Source organism: Mus musculus, chromosome 5 (genome assembly GCF_000001635.26).
Source record: "Mus musculus strain C57BL/6J chromosome 5, GRCm38.p6 C57BL/6J".
NCBI classification, from domain to species: Eukaryota; Metazoa; Chordata; class Mammalia; order Rodentia; family Muridae; genus Mus; species Mus musculus.
In genome coordinates this window covers 116,207,642-116,228,949 of record NC_000071.6, presented here as the reverse complement: position 1 = coordinate 116,228,949, position 21,308 = coordinate 116,207,642, and the positions used below count along the sequence as shown (strand labels likewise).

Below are 21,308 nucleotides of genomic sequence, written 5' to 3'. Positions count from 1 at the left end.
CCGGTTGTACCGCAAAGCCTTGGGAAATACTGGAAACACCAGCTTAGCATCAAAGGATGAGGACCATCTACAGTTACGGTCTACGGCAACCTACTTAAGTCAAAGCAAGAACCAGCCCTCTAGTCCAAAAGGCCACTTAAGCCTTGCTAACCCAGACTCAGGGAGGACCCAATTACTAAACCGGTGCCACAGCCCCCAAACCATCTCCTCTGGGCCATCATTTCTTGAATCCCATATGGGGAGCACATCCTTAAAAACTACATTTCCCAGGATCCCTAGGTTTAAACAATTGAAAATTCCAGCAGGAAATCAGAGTGGGAGAAAGGGAGGGCCCAAGGGTTTTCTTGTCTGTCTCTCAGGAGAACTGAACTTGACATCCGGTGCCAGGCAAGCCAACCCCAGGGCTTCTCGGGCCCCCTTCCCTTCGTCCTGCCTGATGGCTGGCCAAGGTACATCCAGAGTTTCCTTTTACTCCCCTGGCTTTCCAACCGTTCTCTAACTGTTCTGTTTTTCTACAGAACTACGTGGCATGAGTCTGGCTTCCCATCCGGAGCCTGCCTGATGCCATGCATAAAACGGCTTGCTCACATCACTCCAGGACCTTAGACAACTCAATTCAAATCAGCATTAAACATTTATATTTTTGCGCATCGAGAGAATTAGTCAGGAGTTGCCCTGCAAACATGAAAGACACCATTATTTAATTAGAATTAATATATGTAAATTACAGAAAATTAGGAAAAGGAACAACCCGAGTCAAAATGATTGTTTAATTAACTTATAATTCCGACACCCTGATACGACATCTCTATTGTTGATTTATTGTGTTTACTTCCATATTACTCTATTATGACATGGATTCTTTGCCATCAATTTAAAAAAAAAAAAGTCGACTGTACGAGATGATAGAAAATTGTGAGAAATTTCTAGACAGAGGAAATATGGGCATCTGTATAATTGAATTTCTTTACACATAAGCTGCATTTCCACGTGAAATTATATTCCGCTGCCACTCTTCCATGTCAATAACCACGCATCTATAGCAACAGGAAGCAGCAGAACCGAACCGTCTTCACTGCCCAGGCCAACCATGGCTTTGCCCCACAAAGGCCGGGTTGCTGGGGCATCAAGGGTTTGGCATGGTGACTCACACTGCTGTGGCAGATATCCTTGTGGGGAAGCTACCTGATTTCTTTGCATGGCAGTGGCACTGCTGGGCTGGGGAGCAGGCAGCTATGCACTATGATGGGGACACCTGAGAAATGCCGTGTTGGGTCTCACCATCACTAGAATGTGCCCATACAAATCTAGGTGGTCCAGCCTGCCTCCCACCTATCATTAAATCCATCACCAAAGATAGCTATCGACCCAGTCGAAACCACCCAAGGCTGCCATTGGCAACAACACAGCAGCCTGGCTTGGAGCAACTGGGGATTTTATACAAATAAGAGAACTGTACTCTCAAAACTATAAAAAACACAGAACAGCAAACACTTAAGCCAATAACACCAAGGGCCGTCACCACAAGCAAGCGCCCCGTGCCCCATGTCATTGCGTTCACTGTGGTCTTTAATCTTATTTTCATTCTTTTGTGTACGTGTGCTAAATATTTAGCACATGGTGTGCATGTGTGTGTGTATACCTGTTTGCACGTGTGAGGTCACTTGTGTATTGGGAGCACATGCACACGGGTGTGTGTGCATGTAGCGGCTCCAAGCCTGAAGATGCTCCATGGTGCTTCCACCTTATTCAATAAGGCAGGGTCTCTCAATCAAACCCAGAACCACCTTATTCAATAAGGCAGGATCTCTCAATAAAACCCAGAGCTCACTGAATATGGCTAACCTTGCCAGCCTGCTTGTTCTGAGTATCCCTCACCTCCAGCCTTCCCCAGGCTGAAATTATAGGCGGCCTGCCATGCCTGTCTGACTAATACGTGGGTTCTGTGGGATCTGAACTCGGGTCCTAAGCTTGCACAGCAAGCCCTTGAGCCACTGAGCCAGCCCCTAGTGCATTCTCATATGAGTGGCTGACTCCAGGTGTGTGGACTCCAGCATTATCGTTCAGGAACACTGCATTGCCCTGTGACATCACCGTGCAGCTCCACTGCGATCTCACACTCAATGTTCTCAATGGCATGGCTGCCGGTTCTGCAGTGTTCCACCTCGGAGCTACTACCCAGCTGCATTGCCATCTCACGCAGTGCCCTGTGGGCCGGGACTGAACTTGTGAGGCTTTTCGCATATTGCTACATGACCTCTGTAATAGTATTAAAAGAAGTGATTTTGGAGCCCAGGGGTGGTGACTGCACCTGGAAGGCAGACACATGAGAGTCAGGAACTTGAGAGATTTCTGGGCCACAAAGCAAGACTCCCTTTAAAAAGAGTAGTTCTGGGATGTTTCCTTAGCTTCTAATTTTGTTCATATCAAATGTCTCGAGAACCAGGACTCTGTCTTCCAGATGTTTATCACTGCTGGCCTGTGAGTGCCATTGGGGGGCGGGGGACAGTGGGAGTGGTTTCCTGAGGTCCTGCTGCAGTGCCAACCAAGTTGCAGAGCTACAGGTTGTGTCTTGTCCCCTAGATGTGTCGGGCAGATGGCGGGGTTGCAAATCCTCTAACACAGCAATGCATTCTCTTCCTAGTGTGATGACCCAGACCCCTGATACACGGCACATTTCCCTCTGTCACCCATGGAAACAGTACATGGAGCTAGTCAGATGAGTGACTGTGAGCCCAGATTCCGTTCCCAGCACCCAAGTGGCTCGGCTCACAATGCCTCCGATAACTGCAGCTCCAGGGGACCCAACATCCACTTCTTTCTGGTCTCCATAGGTACCCGCACTCACCTGCACAGATGGACACATGGACACATAATTTAAGAATAAAGTAAAAATTTTGAAAATATACATGAAAGTTGGACACCATCATGGTTTGGTTGCTGCGTGTCCCCCTCACCCCAAAGGTTTACCCATCAGAGCTGGGGTGATGGCTCACTGAGGAAAACACTTAACTTGCAGGCATGAGGACCCATGTTTGATCCCAGAACACACACACACACACATACATACAAGCACTGTGGCATGTGCCATCCAGCAGTGGTGGGAGTGGCAGGGAAAGACTGTGTTGGAAGCGGGTCACTTTTCATGTTGTATACTATTCTGCAGTCTAGATGCAGCAGGATGGTTCAGTCTGTCTTCCCTTGTGGCATGTGCAGGTATTTGTCTTTACAAGCAACTGAGTGGCCTTGCTATGGTGCCTCCGCATCCCTGTCAGGAATATTCTCTTGCGGGATGCTTAACCACAGATGTTGGATCTAAGGGGCATGCATGGTCCTTCTGAAAGGTTTTCACAGTGTGTTTCCCACAAGCTTTAGAAGTGTGCCATCCTGCTGTCCCACACTCCCGGACCCTGACACAGGTCCAAGGCAAAACAGGGCCAACCAGCGACAGCCCAGAGCCTCCCAAACCATGTGCTGGAGTAGAACTTTGCTCTGCGTAAATTGATTCTCGCTAGACACAGGGCCCTCTGTTAGTCCAGCTTCACCTGGAGCACCTGTGTTAATGTCCCTCTCCCCTCTCCTCTCCTGTCTTCCCCAGCAGGCCTCAGACAAGACAGCGAAGAACTCCAAATATATAGACAAGGAGATAGCAAACCTTAAGAAGGATCTTATGCGAAGCCGGTGAGTGAGCCCTGGGAGGGATGACTTGTGAGCCGCAGGCACTGCGGGCCAGGCTGGGGACAGGGAGCGGGGGGGGGGGGGGGGGGGGGGGGGGCGAGCCTCTCCATAGACATTCATCGGAAGACCTGGTGTGCCAGGGAAAGAACACAGGGGATCAACGCGTCCGAGACGCCTCCCCTCCCGGCATCTGTCCCACGCTGCTGAATGATGGGTGGGCCTACGTGGGGGTGGGGTGGGGGGGACAGGGCTGGAGGATAGGTCACAGGGTTAAACAACCCCGAGAGCTACAGGCCCTTTCCATGTGAGAGGTGGCTCTGTCTACTCTCCTGGGGCCTGGCCATGATGTAATCTCTAAATTGTGCCGGTGCACACTAGAAAGGGAGCAGACAGAAGCGAGTTCAAATGAAGAACTGTCTGGATTGGGTCAGCCTGTGGCCATGACGGTGAAGGGTTTCTTCTTAAGTGAGATGATCAGGAAGGAAAGAACCACCCTGAGCATGTGTGGCTTTACCCCCTGGTCTGGGTCCTGGGCGCTTTCATTTCTCTCTGCCCTGGCTGGGGATGTCATGTGACCAGCTCCTTCCAATCCCTGCCTTGACTTTCCCAGAGGATGCTCTATAGCCTGGATGGAGTTGTAAAGCAAAAACAAAACAAAACAAAACAAAAACAAAAACACCTTTTCTTCCCCTAGAACATTCTCCAAGAGAGAGGGGGAAGAGCAATGAACAGCTTAGAGTCCACTGTTCCCAGCGGAAGCACGCATGCGTCGCGTACTAACATGCACCCCTCCAGGTTCCCAGTGTCTCCTCGCCCTCTCCCGTCCATGACCTGGAGAAAGTTCCAATCCCGAAACCCCCATGTGACTTTGTTTGTAACAAGGGCCACTAGATGGGTAACTGAGGGTCAATGAAGTCAAATGTCCTTATCCAGTCTGTGTCCTTATAAGAAAAGGGAGAGCGGTCAGAAATCCATGCACAGAACAAGAGGTTTCACAAAGAGCCGCAGTTAGCATAGGCAATGTCCAGGAGCCCATACTTTTGAACATGTGGTCCCCAGTGGGTGGCGCTGTTTCAGGAGGCTGTGGGACCTCCCTGGAGAAGGTAGGGCGTTAGGATCCAGCCTTGAGGTTCTATGGTTCAGCCACACTTCCTGGTCTGAGTCCTGATGGCAGCCCAGCCAGACTTGTGGGTCTGCCGCCATGCCTCCCCCACCATGACTGACTGTATTCCTTCTGCAACATCAGCTGCAATAAACTCTTCCTCTCCTAAGCTGGTTTTAGGTGGGGCATTCCATCGCAGCATCAGAGAAATAATGAATACAGAGAGTGTTGAAGCAAACGCCCTCCCAGCTCTGGGTCTGCTGACGCCATTGTATCTGCATGTGTCTGAGAGTATGTATATGTGTGTGAGTGAGTATGTGCATGTGTGTGAGAGGGTATGTGTGTATTTGTATGTGAGTGTGTTTTGTGTGTGATTGCATGTGTGTTGAGTGTGTGTGAGAGTGTGTATCTGTGTGTCTGTGTGTAAAGTTTGTAATAATTTATACAGAGAGATCCTAGGTCTGATGCCTGAAGGAGAGAGAGAGCCATTCACACAAAGGGGGAGCAGCCGTGGTTCTTCAGAGCATGAGTTGAGGGGGTGATGAAGTCAGGACATGCTGGGCATACTGCAGCATCAGAGGGGCCTGTGTAGAGCCTCGGGGTAAGCTAGGTTGAGAGAGGAAAGAGATGGAGCTAAAATGTCAGGAAGGCCATGCAGAAATGTTTGGCGTAGCTGCTGGAGGGTTCTGAGCAAGAGGGGGTAGTCAGATTTTAAAAAAATAACTACACTCACTTCGTAGAGATGGCCTGGAAGGTCGTGGTAAGGGTGATGCTTGTGAGGGTCAGGAAAAGAAACAACAGGAAGAGGACGGACTCAGAGTTGCAGCCATCAGACTGGGTGTTGGTGTGGGCGTGGGAGCTGAAGAGAAAGGCAGCACCCGTGTCTGAAGGCCCATCTGCCTGTTAGGATGTAGAGGCTCAAAGCCCTGTCCTGTTCATGCTATGCTCCCAAATAAGGATTCATAGGATGGATTTTGTTATTCACCTTGATAACTTAGCTAACACTGCAGAAGAAGATTAACATGCCAGTAAAAAATGATACACACACATGCATATAAACCATACACACACACCTCACACACAATGCACACACACCATAAACATGCATATGCATAAACAATATACCACTCACACATACATGTACATATGTGCACACCATACATACACATACATGCACGTGCACATATGTGCACACCATACACATGCATACCATACACATATACACACTCGTGCATGTACATGCACACACAGACTATACATGCCATAGACATATACACATTATACATACATCATATACATATACACATACCATACATACATATACCATACACATATACATATACCAAACACATACACGATAAACAGACATACCATATATACCGTACACACACATACACACACAAAGACACACCAAACAATACAAACACAACATAGACACACACAGGTTCATGCACACACACAGGTTCTTGGATGCCTGCACTGTGGGCTTTCTCCTCTTTCATTACCTGGGTCCTCAGTCTAGAGGAGCTGGCCACATTAAGGGAGTCCTAGTCTTAGCTGATCCTCTATGGTAACGCCATCACAGATAAAGCCAAAGGTGTGGTTTACTCATCTCCTAGGCACTCCTCAGCCCTGTCAGCAACCAAGACTCACCAAAAAAACCTGTTTGATAGAACCATGAGCCCACAGTTAGCCTGGTACCCTAGTTTCTTTCCGTTGCTGTGATGTCATGCTTTGTCCAACAGAGCTTGGGAGGTGTCTTAGTTAGGGTTCCATTGCTGTGAGCAGACACCATGACCAAGGCAACTCTTATAAAGGACAACATTTAATTGGGACTGGCTTACAGGTTCAGAGGTTCAGTCCATTATCATTGTGACAGGAAGCATGGCAGCATCTAGGCAGGCAGACATAGCGCCAGAGGAGCTGAGAGTTCTTTCCATCTCTTGTCCCAAAGGCAGCTAGAAGAAGAATAACTTCCGAGAAGCTAGGAGGCAGGCCTCAAAGCCCACACCCACAGTGACATACTTCCTCCTATAAGGCCAAGCACGGCCACACCCATTCCAACAAGGCCACACCCCCTTCAACAAAGTCCCACCTCCTCCAAGGCCACACCTCCTCCAACAAGGCCACACCTCCTCCAAGGCCACACCTCCTCCAACAAGGCCACACCTCCTCCAACATGGCCACACCTACTAATAATACAGTTCCCTGGGCAAGCACATTCAAACCACCACAGGAGGGGAGTTTGTTTGGCTCACACTTCTAGGTCCCAGTCCATCACTGCAGGAAATGAGAATTCCAGGGAGGAGCCGTGGAGGACCACTGCTTGTCCCCTCCCATGGGCTCATGACTACCTGGCTTTCTCTTCTTGCTAATAATAAGAATAAAGTATTTATACAGACCAGGATCGCCTGCCTAGGAATGGCGCCACCCACACTGGGCCTCATACCTCAGTTAGCAATCAAAACCACCTCTCACAGGCCCTCAGGCCAAGTGAGCTAGGCAACACCTCAAACAAGGCTTTCCTCTCAGATAACTCTGTGTGCATCAGGTTGACAGTTAAGGCAAACCAGGACACCTCTGATCTCTCCTGGACTCCCCTGTGGGTCCGTGGTGGAGGACTGGTGGCTTTGCTGACCGAGTTCAGAGGTCATGTTGATATAGGCAGGCCAAGGATGGCCTTGGTGAGAACAGTATAGGTAACTACCCCAGGCTTTTCTACCTGCACCCCAGTTCCCAAATAATGACTTGGAGACTTAACTCTTTATTTAAAAACGCCTAGGCCATAAGCTAGGTGTGTTCCCACTAGCTCATAACTTAATTATCCTGTTTATACTATTTTATGTCTGTCACATGGCTAGTTACCTCTCCTCAGTTGGACTCTCTCTCTCTCTCCCCCCGCCCCCCACTGGATGCCCCGCCTTCTAGTCCTGCCTCAGTTCATTGGCCATCAGAGTTTCATTGACAGTGATCCTCCCACCCTGTACCCTAGAGTTATTCGTACAACCAGGCGCTCTCATTCTCAAGGTTAACCTGGGCCTGGTCTCCTGGTTGTAATCGAGGTCCTGAGAAAGACCTCGAGATGTGTTTTTTTTTCAAGTGGCAAAAACATCACTTCTGCCATTTATCATATGGACAAAGGGAGCCACAACCCAGCCCAGATTAATGGGGAATAATGATTCCACTCACGGTGGGCAGTATCTTCAGGGGCTTGGCTGCAAAAGACTGGACACTGAGAACCCCTCTTTCTGTCTATTGCAACCACGCGCCTGACCCCCAAGAAGGCTTTGGCACCGTGAACTAAGACCCAAGGGTGACTGCGCACATCAATTCTCGATGTGGGGAAGGTACAACGGAAAGCATGCCAGCAGTCAGGCAGCTAGCAGTAGGACAGGAAGGGGCCAGGCTATTAAAAATAAAAAAAAAAAAAAATGAAGAGGTGAGGAGCAGAGGAGGGAAAAGGGGGGGAAGCAGAGATGGGAGGGGGGCCAGCCTCTACACTGTGGCAATGCTCAGCCAAGAGACCACGCCCCCAGGGACCACGCCCCCAGGAGCCACCTTCTAAATGCCTGTCCAGACCCTCTCTGAACTTTCCGACTTGGATTTCCACGAGGCCACCATAGCCCTGGTCCCCTGTACGTGCGCTCTTAGAACACATCCTTCCTGGGAGGGGAGGTTGGCTTGCCAGCCAAGGAACCAGAATGAAACGATTTCCTAGCTCATACAGTCGAGAGGAAATGTGGCACTTTTAGCATCCCAGCCCGTTTCTCGGGCTATTTTGTAAGTTAATGATGTTTGGTAATGTTTTTGATATTCGCTTGGAAGTATTACTTGTGTCTGGATTCGTAGGTAGAGTGAGGTGACCCACCCTCCCTCTCTTCCTCCCTCCCTCTCTTCCTCCCTCCCTCCCTCCCTCCCTCCCTTCCTCCCTCGTGCGCACGCATGTATACATGTGTGTCTGTTTGTGTGTGTTGTACATGCACGTTTGTGAGTGGGTACACACACACACATGCAGAGACTAAAGGAGGGTGCCCAGTGCCCTGCTCTGCTGCTCCTCCCAGCCTTATTCTCCTGTGACAGGCTTTTCTCAATGAAGCTGAACGGCCAGCAGCAAGCCTCAGGGTTGTCCCTGTCTCTGACTCCCATCCCTGAGTCACAGGAATACAGGCAGTCATACCTAGCTTTTTATTTGTGGGCCAAAAAGTCAAACCTAGGTCTTCTTCTTGCTCTCTCTCTTTTAATTTATCATCTCTAAATTAGAAGCTGCAAGGGGGACATCGGGGTATCTATAATAACATCTTATTAATTTGAATTGGGGTTTGGATGAGACTGGATTTCAGTCCGTGAATTTAAATATTTGGAAAGTTACTGGTTGCCCCTGGCATCTGCCAGCTTCTGCATCTTATTATCCAATGCCTGGGACATAGCCACGTACATCCATAGCCCCCAAGTCCAACCTTGACTCTTTCCTTTGTTTCTTCTGCAATACTTGGGGTCTTGTCTCAACGCCCCAGAACTGTTTAAGACCTTGGATCTGTACACCGGTATATGCTCTGGCAGTAGGCCTAGTTAAAATGTCTGGATTGTAACCCCCCCCCCCCAAAAAAGACCTGTCAATCACATCTCTCCCATGCCCCGAAGCCAGCGAAGTTGCTATTAATGAGTCTGTCATATGCTCTGTGAGGACAAACATTTGGCCCACATTCCTGCCTCAGAATTAATAAACCTGGCCACACACCCATGTTGGGGAGCTGGGTCAAGCTAATTGCATTTTTACCATCCCAGTTGTGCGACCCAGGCACCCTGCCCATTCCTTGTCTGTCTCTTTGTCTCCGTGTGTCTGTTGCCTCTAGTCAACCAGAGTCCGCAGGTAAGCTCCTTCTCTGCTCTTCCTGGCTACCCTCTCAGCTGAGTGTAAAGGTCTGGTTTTGTCCCTTTCCTAAGGCTAAGGCTCCCTCACAGCATCTCTGCCATTTCAAAGAGGCCGTGACCAGAGGCACATGCGCTCAAAACCCAGACACCAAAATCTCTGGAACCTTTGCATAAAGGTTTCTATGAGAAGCCTTTCCGTGGAAATTCTTCCCCGTTAAGGAGCAGTGTGGCCATTTTCAGACCAGGACTCAGAGGTTCACTTGGTGGAGTGGAAAGTTAGCTAGGCTTTCGGGGTATGGGCGTGGGGGGTAAAGCCATAGGTGGATCAACCCTAGCTCCTAGCTCCCCGGTTGATTATCAGAGGGAAAGCATAGAGGCAAACAAAGCTGAGATTTATAGGAGGAGATGTCAGGGTGGAGGGTGGGGCAGGCCAATTAAAAGAAGCTTTAGTGTTTTGATGCTGACTTTCCTGAGACAACCTGAAAGTACTCCCAGATCTAAAAAAAAAAAATGAGCTTGAGAAACAAGGCAGCCCAGTCCATCTTCTTATCTTCTCCTATCTGCTGTGTGAGCTTGGACCAGCCGGTCCATTTCCCTGATGTACCCAGATGGAACCCAGTCCCTTTCCTCGGGAATTTCTGCAAAGGACAGGACAAAATAACCCAGCAAATCGCCTGCTCCCCTTGGTTCCTCCAAAGCTCTGAAAGCAGAGGGAAGCCAGGAAGCCTGAGCCTATGGCCCCACCCCTCTCTGGTCAACTCCAACACTTCAGTCCCCCCTTACCTTCTCCTGGGCCAGGCAAACACCTCCTCCTCCTCCACCATAGATGGAGGATGGGCCCTCATGCTGCAGATCACAAGCACAAATGTTTTTCTCTTTGATAGATACACACACATGCACATACATGCAAGCACATACACGCACACATACACACACATACACAGAAACACACACACAGACACACAGTCATACAGACACACATACACACACATACACAGAAACACATACACACACAGACATACAGACACACATACACACATACACAGAAACACATACACACAGACACACACACACACACACATATAAAAATGAGTTAACTTGGTCCCTGCACTTCCTATCAGGATTTTAGGGAAATGGGGGGGGGTACTCAAAACTGAGAGAAGGGGACCTTACCGATTCATGTTTGAGTTCCTTTCCACTCCTTCCTTGCCAGGGGACTTTCCCAATCAGCAGGGAAATCTGGATGCTGACAGTGATCATTTTAAACCTCCCAACATTTTCATCAGAATGATAATATCGCTTCTCTCTGTACAGCCAACATAACACAAGGGACTTAAATAGACAGAGTTCACCCTAATTGTGTAAGAAAATGGGTCACAGGCTAGGAAGATGGCTCTGTGTAAAGGCCTGTGTCCCCAGGACCCAATGGCAGGAGAGAACTGACTTCATGCAAGCTGTCCTCTGACCCCAACACACAGGCTGTGTCCCCCAACACAGGAAGAGATAGATGAATAAATAAACATATACATGCATGAATAAACAAGCACCATAAGCAAACAGAACATCTTGCCCAGAGTGTCCCAGAGCAGTTGAGCAGAGCACCCACCCTATCAAATACACAATGAGGAAGCAGGTTCCACAGCCGAGGATGTTTGAGAAACACTAAAAACTGCATCCTTGCCTCAAAGATACATAGTTCCCACTTGTGGGTTACTTGCTTGCTTTGTGGTACTGAGGTGTTAATCCCAGGGCCCCATGTGCTAGGTGACCACCACCAGACGACGTCCCCAGCCCGTTTCTATCTTATTGTCAGATAGGGTTTCACTAAGTCACCTACTCTGGCCTTGAACTTGCCACCCTCCTGCCTCAGCCTATGGAGTAGGCAGGAGCCACAGGGGAGTGTCACTGTGTCCAGACAGCAGCATCTTAAAGCAACTGTGACATCCTGTAGTAGAGGAGTCTCTGCACGCGTCCAGACATCCCAGATAACTAAACCTGAGCTTCTAGTTCTAGCTCCTGGGGAGGAACTCAGCCATGAGCCTTCAGCCAACTCCACTGGGGCATGGGGAGGGTCCCAGGGTCTGACACTTCACACCAGGAGGGAGATGCAGATGGTCCTTCTGCTTCCGTTTCTGCTTCTGGCGTCCACCTGCTTCACATAGTGAGCTCAGCCTGCTTCGGGAACAGGTCCTTCCAGGTCTTCACGCACACTGTTTTGCCTGGGGAAGCTGGTAAACAAGCAGTTGGGGGACCCTATGAGTTCAGTCTGCACTAAAGCCCAGCCCCTGCAAAGTACAAGCGTCAGGGACAGAACCAGTCAGTGCCCTTGCTCTCACAGGCGTCCCACCCTATCTGACCCTTGTGAAGAGATGTGGCAAGTGCAGTGCTTCCAGCACGGGTGGAGCTCCCAGCAGCCTGCCCAGCACTGGAGGGGAGGACACTCACCCATGCACCAATGTCTCCACTACAGCACCATCTGCCTGGTGACATTGAATGGAAAGTAAGAAAGAGGCGGGCGCAGGCGGCTCCTGTGAGGCAGTGCATGGGCTCCGTGCACTCCTGGGTTACATTCCCATTGTAGCTCGGATAGTGGTGATTCTGGCTCTAAAACCCCCATTTCTCAGTACAGTTCCCACAGCAACCACTGTAGCATGGATGCTCATTGGGAAGTGTTCCCAGGAGCAGGGTCTGTAAGAGGTGCTCATTAGAAAGTACACCCAATGGGAGGAGGAGGCAGGAGGATTTTTGAGTTTGAGGCCACCTGGTCTACAAAGTGAGTTCCAGGACAGCCAGGGCTACACAGAGAAACCCTGTCTCCAAAAACCAAAAAAAAGAAAGAAAAAAGAAAGAGGAAGGAAGGAAGGAAGGCAGGAAGGAAGGAAGGAAGGAAGGAAGGAAGGAAGGAAGGAAGGAAGGAAGGAAGGAAGGAGAAAGAACTCCCAAAAGAAAGAAAGAAAGAAAGAAAGAAAGAAAGAAAGAAAGAACTCCCAAAAGAAAGAAAGAAAGAGAGAGAGAGAGAAAGAAAGAGAAAAAAGAAAAGAAAAGAAAAGAAAAGAAAAGAACTCCCAAGAGCTGGGTCTATAAGGGGTGCTCATTGGGAAGTGCTCCCAGGGGAGGGTCTGTAAGTGTTGGGAAGACACTGAGCTGAGAAGCAATTTGGGGTACTTGAGGTGAGCTCACAGGTTGCTCCAGAGCTGTGATGGCTCACAAATGTCTTGATCTCAAGCAAGACAATCAGGCCATTCTATCCTCGCAGAAACCAGTTCTGAGATGCAAGCTTTCCAGGAGGAGGTTTCACTGTGCTGGGGCAGCTCTGTGCTTCTGAGGGAAGTGCAACTCACGTGCATGGGAGGAAAAGACAGACCCCCTCATTGCAGCCTTCTGAAGTGTGCTTCCCTCCTGGTCACTACGACCCCACAGAGAGCCACTACCTTAAGTCCTTGCACCTGGACTTTATAAAACGAAACTAACTGTCCCCTTGGCACTCGGTGTATGGCTTGTTACATCACTATTGTGACTCAGGCATTCACCCACGACCCTGTGTGACACTCATTCTCCGTGCAAACGTATCGGCGTCTCTGCTCTGGTGTCAATGGATATTTGGTTTATTTGTACTTTGGATGGTTATGGCTGCAGGAAACATTGTTGAGACACTGTGTGCTGAGCGTATATAGGTACTTCTAGCAAGACCTGAAGCTGTTGGCTCGCCCACTGGGTATGTGCTTGGCATTAGCAGAGAATGTGTTTCCCAAGCCCCGATTTTAAAAATTATTTATTTCCTATAGGTGGCATGCATGCCACAGTGCATGTGTGAAGGTCAGGGGACAGTTTTCAGGAGTTGGCACTCTCGGTCCACCATGTGGGTCCCAGGGATCGAACTCAGATTGCAGAGCTTGGCTGCAAGCTCTTTTACCCACTGAGCCATATCATAAGCCCTCAGCGGGTAATTTTAAAGACCTTTTTGAATATCAACAGTACAGCCTAGAGAAGTTAACCAGTGCCTCTAAAGAGTGCACCATGCAGTGACTGTGCAAAGCATAGACGTGGGTATCTTCATTAAAAGGGGTGTTCTGAATACACCGTTAGCAGTGTGAGTTTAATTTAGAAAATGATGTTACTATCTTCCACTATTTAAGCAAGCATAACAAGTGGCTTCACTTTCTAAACTTTTTAGTATAAAGGCATTTAAATACCAACAAAGACAAACAAGAAAACACAGCAAGCTCCTACGGAAGTGTCAGTCATATCAATAAAAATATAAATAAATCCAATATGCTCCATTTAAACATCTTTCTCTTCTCATTTTGAAATACTATATATTTTATCTATAAATATTTAGATAACCATATAAGAAGTTAAGAACTCTTTTTAAAGGTACAGACACCATAACACCATACCTAAAATACTCATAACTCTTTGATATCAAATATCCCTACAGATATCATAACCACACCAATGTTCACTGTAAGAGTAGAGCTTAATTTATACACTAATTTCTTACCATTAGAGCTCCTGGCTATTTTAAATTTTCCTCCCGTTTTTCCTCCTGTTACAAAAGCAATGCTTAGATAGACATCCTTAGAGTTTACTTCTTTATATATTTTGATTCTTAAATATACATAGCTCTGGGGTTCTTAACTGAATTCCTCGTGATACGCACAGAATTTCTGAAATACCGAAAACAGCTAATTCAGGCTTGCTGGGTACAGAACAAGCCTCTGACCAAAACCGAAAGGAAAGCAGTGACTTCTGTTTCCGAGGCTGGGAACCTCAGACTCCACGCTCGCCCCTTCTCTCTATCACAGCAGTCATCAACAAATAGCTGGACTGAGGGAGGCAAAGAAGAAGGAGGAGGTGGAAGGAGGAGGAGGAAGAAGGAGGAAGGAGGAAGAGGGAGGAAAAGGAGGTAAGAAGGACAGAAGGAAAGAAAGAAAAAAAGAAGAAAGAAAAAAGCAAACAAGCTCAGAGCGTTCAAATTCTCTAATGACACCTAGCAGATCCACAGATAAAGCTAGGTCTCCATTTCCACCCAGCCACAGAACTCTTTATGCAAGCTCACACATAGTCTTACCCATAACGCCCTGGGCTCTGCATTGCCTGTAATGCCTCACCAGTCCATCACCTTACAACATCTAAAGAAAGAAAAAAATATGGGACATCGTCTTGCTTTGGTTTTTTTGTTTGTTTGTTTTTTGTTTTTTGAGACAGGGTTTCTCAGTATAGCCCTGGCTGTTCTGGAACTCACTCTGTAGACCAGGCTGGCCTCGAACTCAGAAATCTGCCTGCCTCTGCCTCCCAAGTGCTGGGATTAAAGGCGTGCGCTACCACGCCCGGCTCTTGTTTTGTTTTGTTTTGTTTTGTTTTGTTTTGTTTTGTTTTGTTTTGTTTTAAATAAAGCTTAATCTTGGCTCCTGGCTTCAGACAGTTCAATCCATGGTCATTTGTCCCCATTACTTTGGAGCCTGTGAGAACAAATGGCAGTGGATACTGCTCACTGTATAGCAGACAGGAAGGAAAGGGGGCAAAGTATACCCCTCAAGGACACCCCCCCCCCCAAGCCTCCCTCAACCATCTACCAATGGCGTGGCACAGAACTTAGCCTTAAAGCAGTTAGAGACTGGGCATTCTAATCTGCAGCCACAGACCCCTCCAGCTGGTTTCATCGGCAGCCTTTGCTCAGACGGGCCACAGCCCACGCCTCTAACCTGTTCATCCTTTCCAACTCAGGTGATCTTCGATTATCTCTTTTTCTCAGCCTCCTCTATAATATGAACTGACATTTCCCAGTCACCTTTGATTTCACTTAAAAGCAATGAGGGCTAGGCATGGTTCAGTCAGTAAAGTGTCTCGCTGCACAAAAGGACCCAAGTTCAAATCCCCCGCCCATAAAAAGCCATGCACAGCAGCACGCACCTGGGACCTCAGCACAACCCTCGGACATTCATGCAACAGGCACATGCCTGCCATTCGTTTAATCCGCAGCCATCCTGCAGGTCAGGTTTTATTATCATTCCCATTTCATGGATGAAGAGAGCAACGCCCAGAGAGATTGGGCGACCTGCCCACATTCAAACAACCAGGAAATGGGTAGTAGAGCCAGGAGTCAGGCTGGCTCCGAGACTTTGTGATCTTGCTCTGCCTGACAATCACACACAGTGATTGCGACTAGTACTTCTGATCATTCCAGTCCATGCCTCAGCCCAGATGCTGGACCCTGCCACTGGAGAATCTATACATCCTCCAGCTAAGACTTTCTTATTGTTTACCCAGTGGTCCTGAGCTGTCTCATCCCTGTCTGGCTGGGAAATGAGACACCATAGCACAGAGCACACTTTCCAATAAACACAAGCGAATGACGGTTGGTGCCACACTGCCATTTCTTCTCCCGGCCACAAGGAGGCACTGTAGAGAATACACCACCTTGATCTTAAAGCCCAAGCCGGCCCTACTTGACCAACATCTTGATGGTCCGTACCACCACTATGGCTCTTAAAATCCATAGGTTGCATACCTTGCTCCAAGACATTTCAGGCAGCCTGCATAAGGAAGGTAGTTTTGAGGACTTCCAGAAGGCTCAGTCCTGAGGTTTTCTGGACTTCGGTTTGCTGAAAAATTTGTACCAAGAGCACAATTTCTCCCTTCTGAGAGGCACCTACAAGGATCACTCAAAGCATGACAGTAGAGGTGCAGCCGTGTGGAAACTGAGTTTCCCCAAAGCCAAAACCCTCTTGAGCTCATCACAGCCGCTCTTACCCTAGCCCTGGACTAAGAGGACGCCTTAGAACCCGCCATAAACTTGATCTTCCCCAGACTTCCCATGAAAACAAGAACAAAACAAGACAGAACACCTAAAGAAACTTTTTTTTTCTGCCATGAAGTTTTTGTTTGTTTGTTTGTTTGCTTGATTTGTTTTTTAAAGAAAGAAAACCAAACCAAATCAAACAAAAATACAAGATAGAAAAGCCAAACAGTCCAAGTAGCGTGGAGACTGGTGATTCCTCCGGGTCCCCAAGGCTGTACCAGAGCCAAGCTTGAGGGTCGGGGAAATTCTGAGTGCCAGACTCAGGGGTCCAATTACAGGAAGTGCACAGACAGCCCTGTGGCACCCCCCTCCCCCCAACTCTCACAGTTAGCTGCCAAAAGAGCCTCGGAGTGAAACAGGTAAAGAAACCAGCCGTCTTCTACAACAGTCTTTAAATAAGGGATGCTTCCACTGGAATACTTGAAACAAAGGCCAAGTGGTCGCTACAAGTCAACGAGAAATCTGAGTCTTCATCTTTGTCTCAAGACAGCTCAAGATGTATGCTGGTCCAGCACTTGGGAGGCAGAGGCAGGTGGATTTCTGAGTTCGAGGCCAGCCTGGTCTACAAAGTGAGCTCCAGGACAGCCAGGGCTGCACAGAGAAACCCTGTCTCAAAAAACAAAACAAAAACAAAAGATGTACGCTGGCTGCAGAGCAGCCCTGAAACCTCATGAGCTCCGCTTGAAGGCCTTTCCATCACCTGAGCCCAAGGTCAGGGCAGGCGGGAAAGCATGCATGCTGTAATGTCAGCCACATCACCACAGGGTGAACAACACAGTGTCCCAGCCCCACGGGGCTACACAGGTGAGTCTGTTGGTTAAAAGTATCAGCAGCACAAGCTAGAAGGACTAGGTTCGGAACCCCAACATTCCACGTTTAAAAATACAATCAAAACCAGGCACAGTGTTGCATGCTTGTGACACAAAACTGAATCCCAATTCATTGAGAGGCTCCGTAGCAACAGACAGGGAGTCTGCTGGATAGGTGGAGGCACCTGCCAGCAAGCCTTGTAACCTACGATCCCAGGATCTTCACGTTCAAAAGAGAGAGCCTGCTCCTACAAGCTGTCTTCTGATCTCCACATACAGTCTGTGGCACCCAGATATAGGCAAACACACACACACAGGCATGCAAAAACATGCACATATACACGCACATACACAGGTATGCACATACACGTACACACACAAACACATGCATATACATGTGTATGTGCACACATACAGTCATGTAACACATATACACACTCGAGCACTTGCACACACAAGCACACACCGTCACGCATACACACACAAAAGCATCAACACACACATACACACATACACATGCACGCACATGCACACACAGGAATACACGTACACATACGTGCACACATGTACACACATGTGCACACACAGGCATGCACACCCATATACACACATAAGGACAAGTACCCACACCCACATGCATACACACATGCACACACAAGCACATGCACATACTTACACATGCATGTACACACATGTACACACACAGAGGCACTTACCCACACACTCATGTACACACAAACTGAACTGCAAACTGACTGAAGACGACACTGGACATTGATGACTGATGTCTGGCTTCCACATACTTGTGCATCCACACACATACCACAAGCACACACCAAAAAAGTTATGCGCATCATACATGCACATGTGTACACAGGCACACATCTGGCTCACTTGTGCCTCTTCCCTTGACGCTCCTATGAATTTTCTAATTTCTTTTTCCTTTTGGAGGTTTTAAAACTGTTATAGGCAGTGGCTGGGAAAAGGGGGACAGCAGAAGGTGGGAGTCACACCCTGGGCAGAGAAGGAGGCCTCCGAAGGCTTGCAGTGGAAAGGCCCTGGGAGGCTGGGTGACTCGACGACTGCTCCGTGCCAGGCCCTGAGGTAGCACTCGATAGGTGACCATCGCTGAGGTAAGGGAAGGACAAGAAATGGATGCTCAGTCATCCGAGTCAGACAATGAAGGGAAAACTGGCAGAGGGACAGCAACCAGTAGGCTCTGGGTGAATGGGAAGAGCTAGCTGTGGTCCTGGGAAGAGGTGGGCAGCACCTAGGGTCCCTGGAAATGAACTGTGGCAAGGATAAAGATTGACAGGCAACCACCCCATGTCCAAGAGGCTGTCAGATCCATCCTCTTGGTGATGGGCAAAGTAAGGTTGTGAATTAAATAGAGGAAGCCATTGATGACAACACCCTGTCCAATTGCATCATACGCCAGACCCTTCCCACCTCCCCCTGTATGAACATTACTTAGAGAAAAGCCACTGCTGATCTGTGAAGAAGTGCATGTCTCCAGACAGCAGTCACACTGTCAGTCAGGAAGAACACAGGCTGATGGTCTCTGTGTCTTGTTCTGCTGTCTGTCCCTAAATTATAAACCAGCGATGCTTCAGAAATTGTCTGTCTGCCCAGGGAAAAACCACTCTCTCCCTGCTTAATGCATTTTTAAATGCTCACACTGGTGGGTCCCGGAAGAGCCACCCCTCCCATTTAGTTATTAAGCCCCGTGTAGCACAACAGGAAAGGGTGGCCATTGTGGGGTGGGGTTTGTATCCATATCTGTGCGGCTCATATGCGGTGCTAGTCTGCTTCCATGCACCACACAGCTTTCCTGCCTGCCAGGGGCAGGAACCTGACTGGATGCTGACAGCAGGATGTGTGTGTGTGTGTGGGGGGGGGGGGGATTCTGAATCTGAACCAACCAAATTCATAGAAACAGAGATAGATAGTGGCTGCCAGGAAGGAGCCCAAGAGGATGGTAGTGAATGGGGGGGGGGGGTGAAGGGGGGAGGGGGGGTCCACGTCTCAGCTATGCAGTCTGGCCTTGTCCTGATTTGCTATACAGTGGTCCAGACCCTATGCTGTACTGAACACTTGCAATTCATCAACCAGTTAGATTCGAACTGTTCTCGTCCTCGAGGCAGGGGTGGGGGGTGGGGTGAGAGATGAGGGACGTGCTAATCATCTTGGCAATGGTGATTATTCTGAGTGTGCATATACTGGGCCATGAAGTTGGTGGTCTTTAATAGGGGGAGGGGGGAGGGGGAGGAGGAGGAGGAGGAGGCGAAGAAAGGGAAGTTTGGGAAAGGACGAGGAATGGGGAGAGGAGGGAAGGCTCTGGGATTCAGACAGGCAGAATGAAAACCATAGCATTGCCATCTTCCCACTGTGAGAGGCTAAGCAAGCGGCTGCACTCTCCAGTCTCCAACATGATAGTTTCTGCATGACGAGCTCACTGTGGGAATCAAATGGATCAACACAAAAGACGTGAGTCCCACCGGACAATCATTAACAGTTCGAATCTTGGGAGCCCAAGCCCGCCCTCCACCAGGGCCTCTGACCTTGAGGACACTCAGCCTCATCAATACCCCGCCTCCACAAAGCAACCCCCACACCCCCCCCCTGCTTCTAAAAGTGATGGGGCGTAAAACAGAGAAGAAGAGGAGGTGAGGGAGGGGGAGCCAGGAAGAGGCACATGGAGCTCTGCTTGCTCGCTTGCTCATTAACAAGGCAGGCCTGGTGATGTTCCCTCTCCAACAAGGTTCAGAACTTGTAATGGCAGTTGCTTAGAAACCAGAGCCACGGAGGGGCTTCAGCTGCCTTCCAGCAATCACCCTAATTGGGATGTGTACAGTACTGTTTGTTGACGCGCCGCGGGTTTTTCTTCTTCTTTCAGAAGAGACTTGGTCTTCTTGTACAAACGCTGACTCACAGTAATTAAAGCGTAGTTCTAAGCCAAGGCATCTATCTGTTAACCTGACTGAGGAGAGGCTGGGTGGGGAAAGCAGGGGAGGGTGCAGCCAGGGTGAGCATCCTCCTCCAGCAAGACCAGCTAAAGTTTCTGCCACTAAAATCATTATGGAGTGTTTCCAGGGACTATGGTGTCTTTGTGGACAAAGTGTGTGTGTGTGTGTCTGTCTGTCTGTCTGTCTGTGTGTATACATACACACATGAGCTCAGTGAGGTCACAAAACTTGATACACCCATGAGATATGGTAATGAATCAAAATGTGACACAGCGCCATGTGAGCATGCTGTGTGACCTGATGTTAAAGGCTGGATCTGGCCGGGCAGTGGTGGCGTACACCTGCCTTTAATCCCAGCACTAGGGACACAGAGGCAGGTGGATTTCTAAGTTAGAGGCCAGCCTGGTCTACAGAATGAGTTCCAGGACAGCCAGGGTTATACAGAGGAACCCTGTCTCAAAACAACAACAGCAGCAACAACAACAACAACAAACCTACTGTATTTTGGGCTGGAGAGATGGCTCAGTGGTTAAGAGTACTGACTGCTCTTCCAGAGGTCCTGAGTTCGAATCCCAGCAACCACATGGTGGCTCACAACCATCTGTAATGGGATCTGATGCCCTCTTCTGGTGTGTCTGAAGACAGCAATGGTGTACTCATACACATGAAATTAAAATTTCCTAGCTGAAAGTTCTGCCTCCAGTCACAAGAGACAGTTGGACTATGTCTCTGACAGACAACAAAGATTCCCGGAGGTATGAGGAAAAAAAAGGCTGCATCTTCCTTCCCTTAGGGGGCTTGGGCACCACCTGTGGTCATGGGGCATGAGGGAGTCAGTCAGAGACTGCATCACAGCATAAAGAAGTTACTTCCCTGAGTGGCATGCAGAGGGCCATTCCATTGGAACATTTCCCCCCAGTGACTGAAAAAGCTATGTATAAGTATATATTGGTTTATATATATTTATGTATTTGTTTTTATATCTTATATAATTTGTGTGTATGTAAATATATATCCACACACATGCAGGTGTGTGTGTGTGCACGCGAGCACGTGCGCACACCCAGCTACTCATCTCC

General features: G+C 48.7%; 1 protein-coding gene across 7 annotated transcripts in view; it reads left to right on the top strand.

Moving 5' to 3' along the window:
• The window catches only part of Ccdc60 (coiled-coil domain containing 60), a 163,420-nt gene that overhangs the window by 60,051 nt on the left and 82,061 nt on the right, over positions 1-21,308 (top strand). For 5 of the 7 annotated variants that reach the window (NM_177759.3, XM_030254535.1, XM_017320899.2 and 2 more), the window contains exon 2: positions 3,599-3,681. In NM_177759.3, coding sequence (NP_808427.1) covers positions 3,599-3,681 — 83 coding nt within the window. The remainder of the gene's footprint in view (positions 1-3,598; positions 3,682-21,308) is intronic. The other 2 variants (NM_001360004.1, XM_017320898.2) reach the window with 1 other exon arrangement.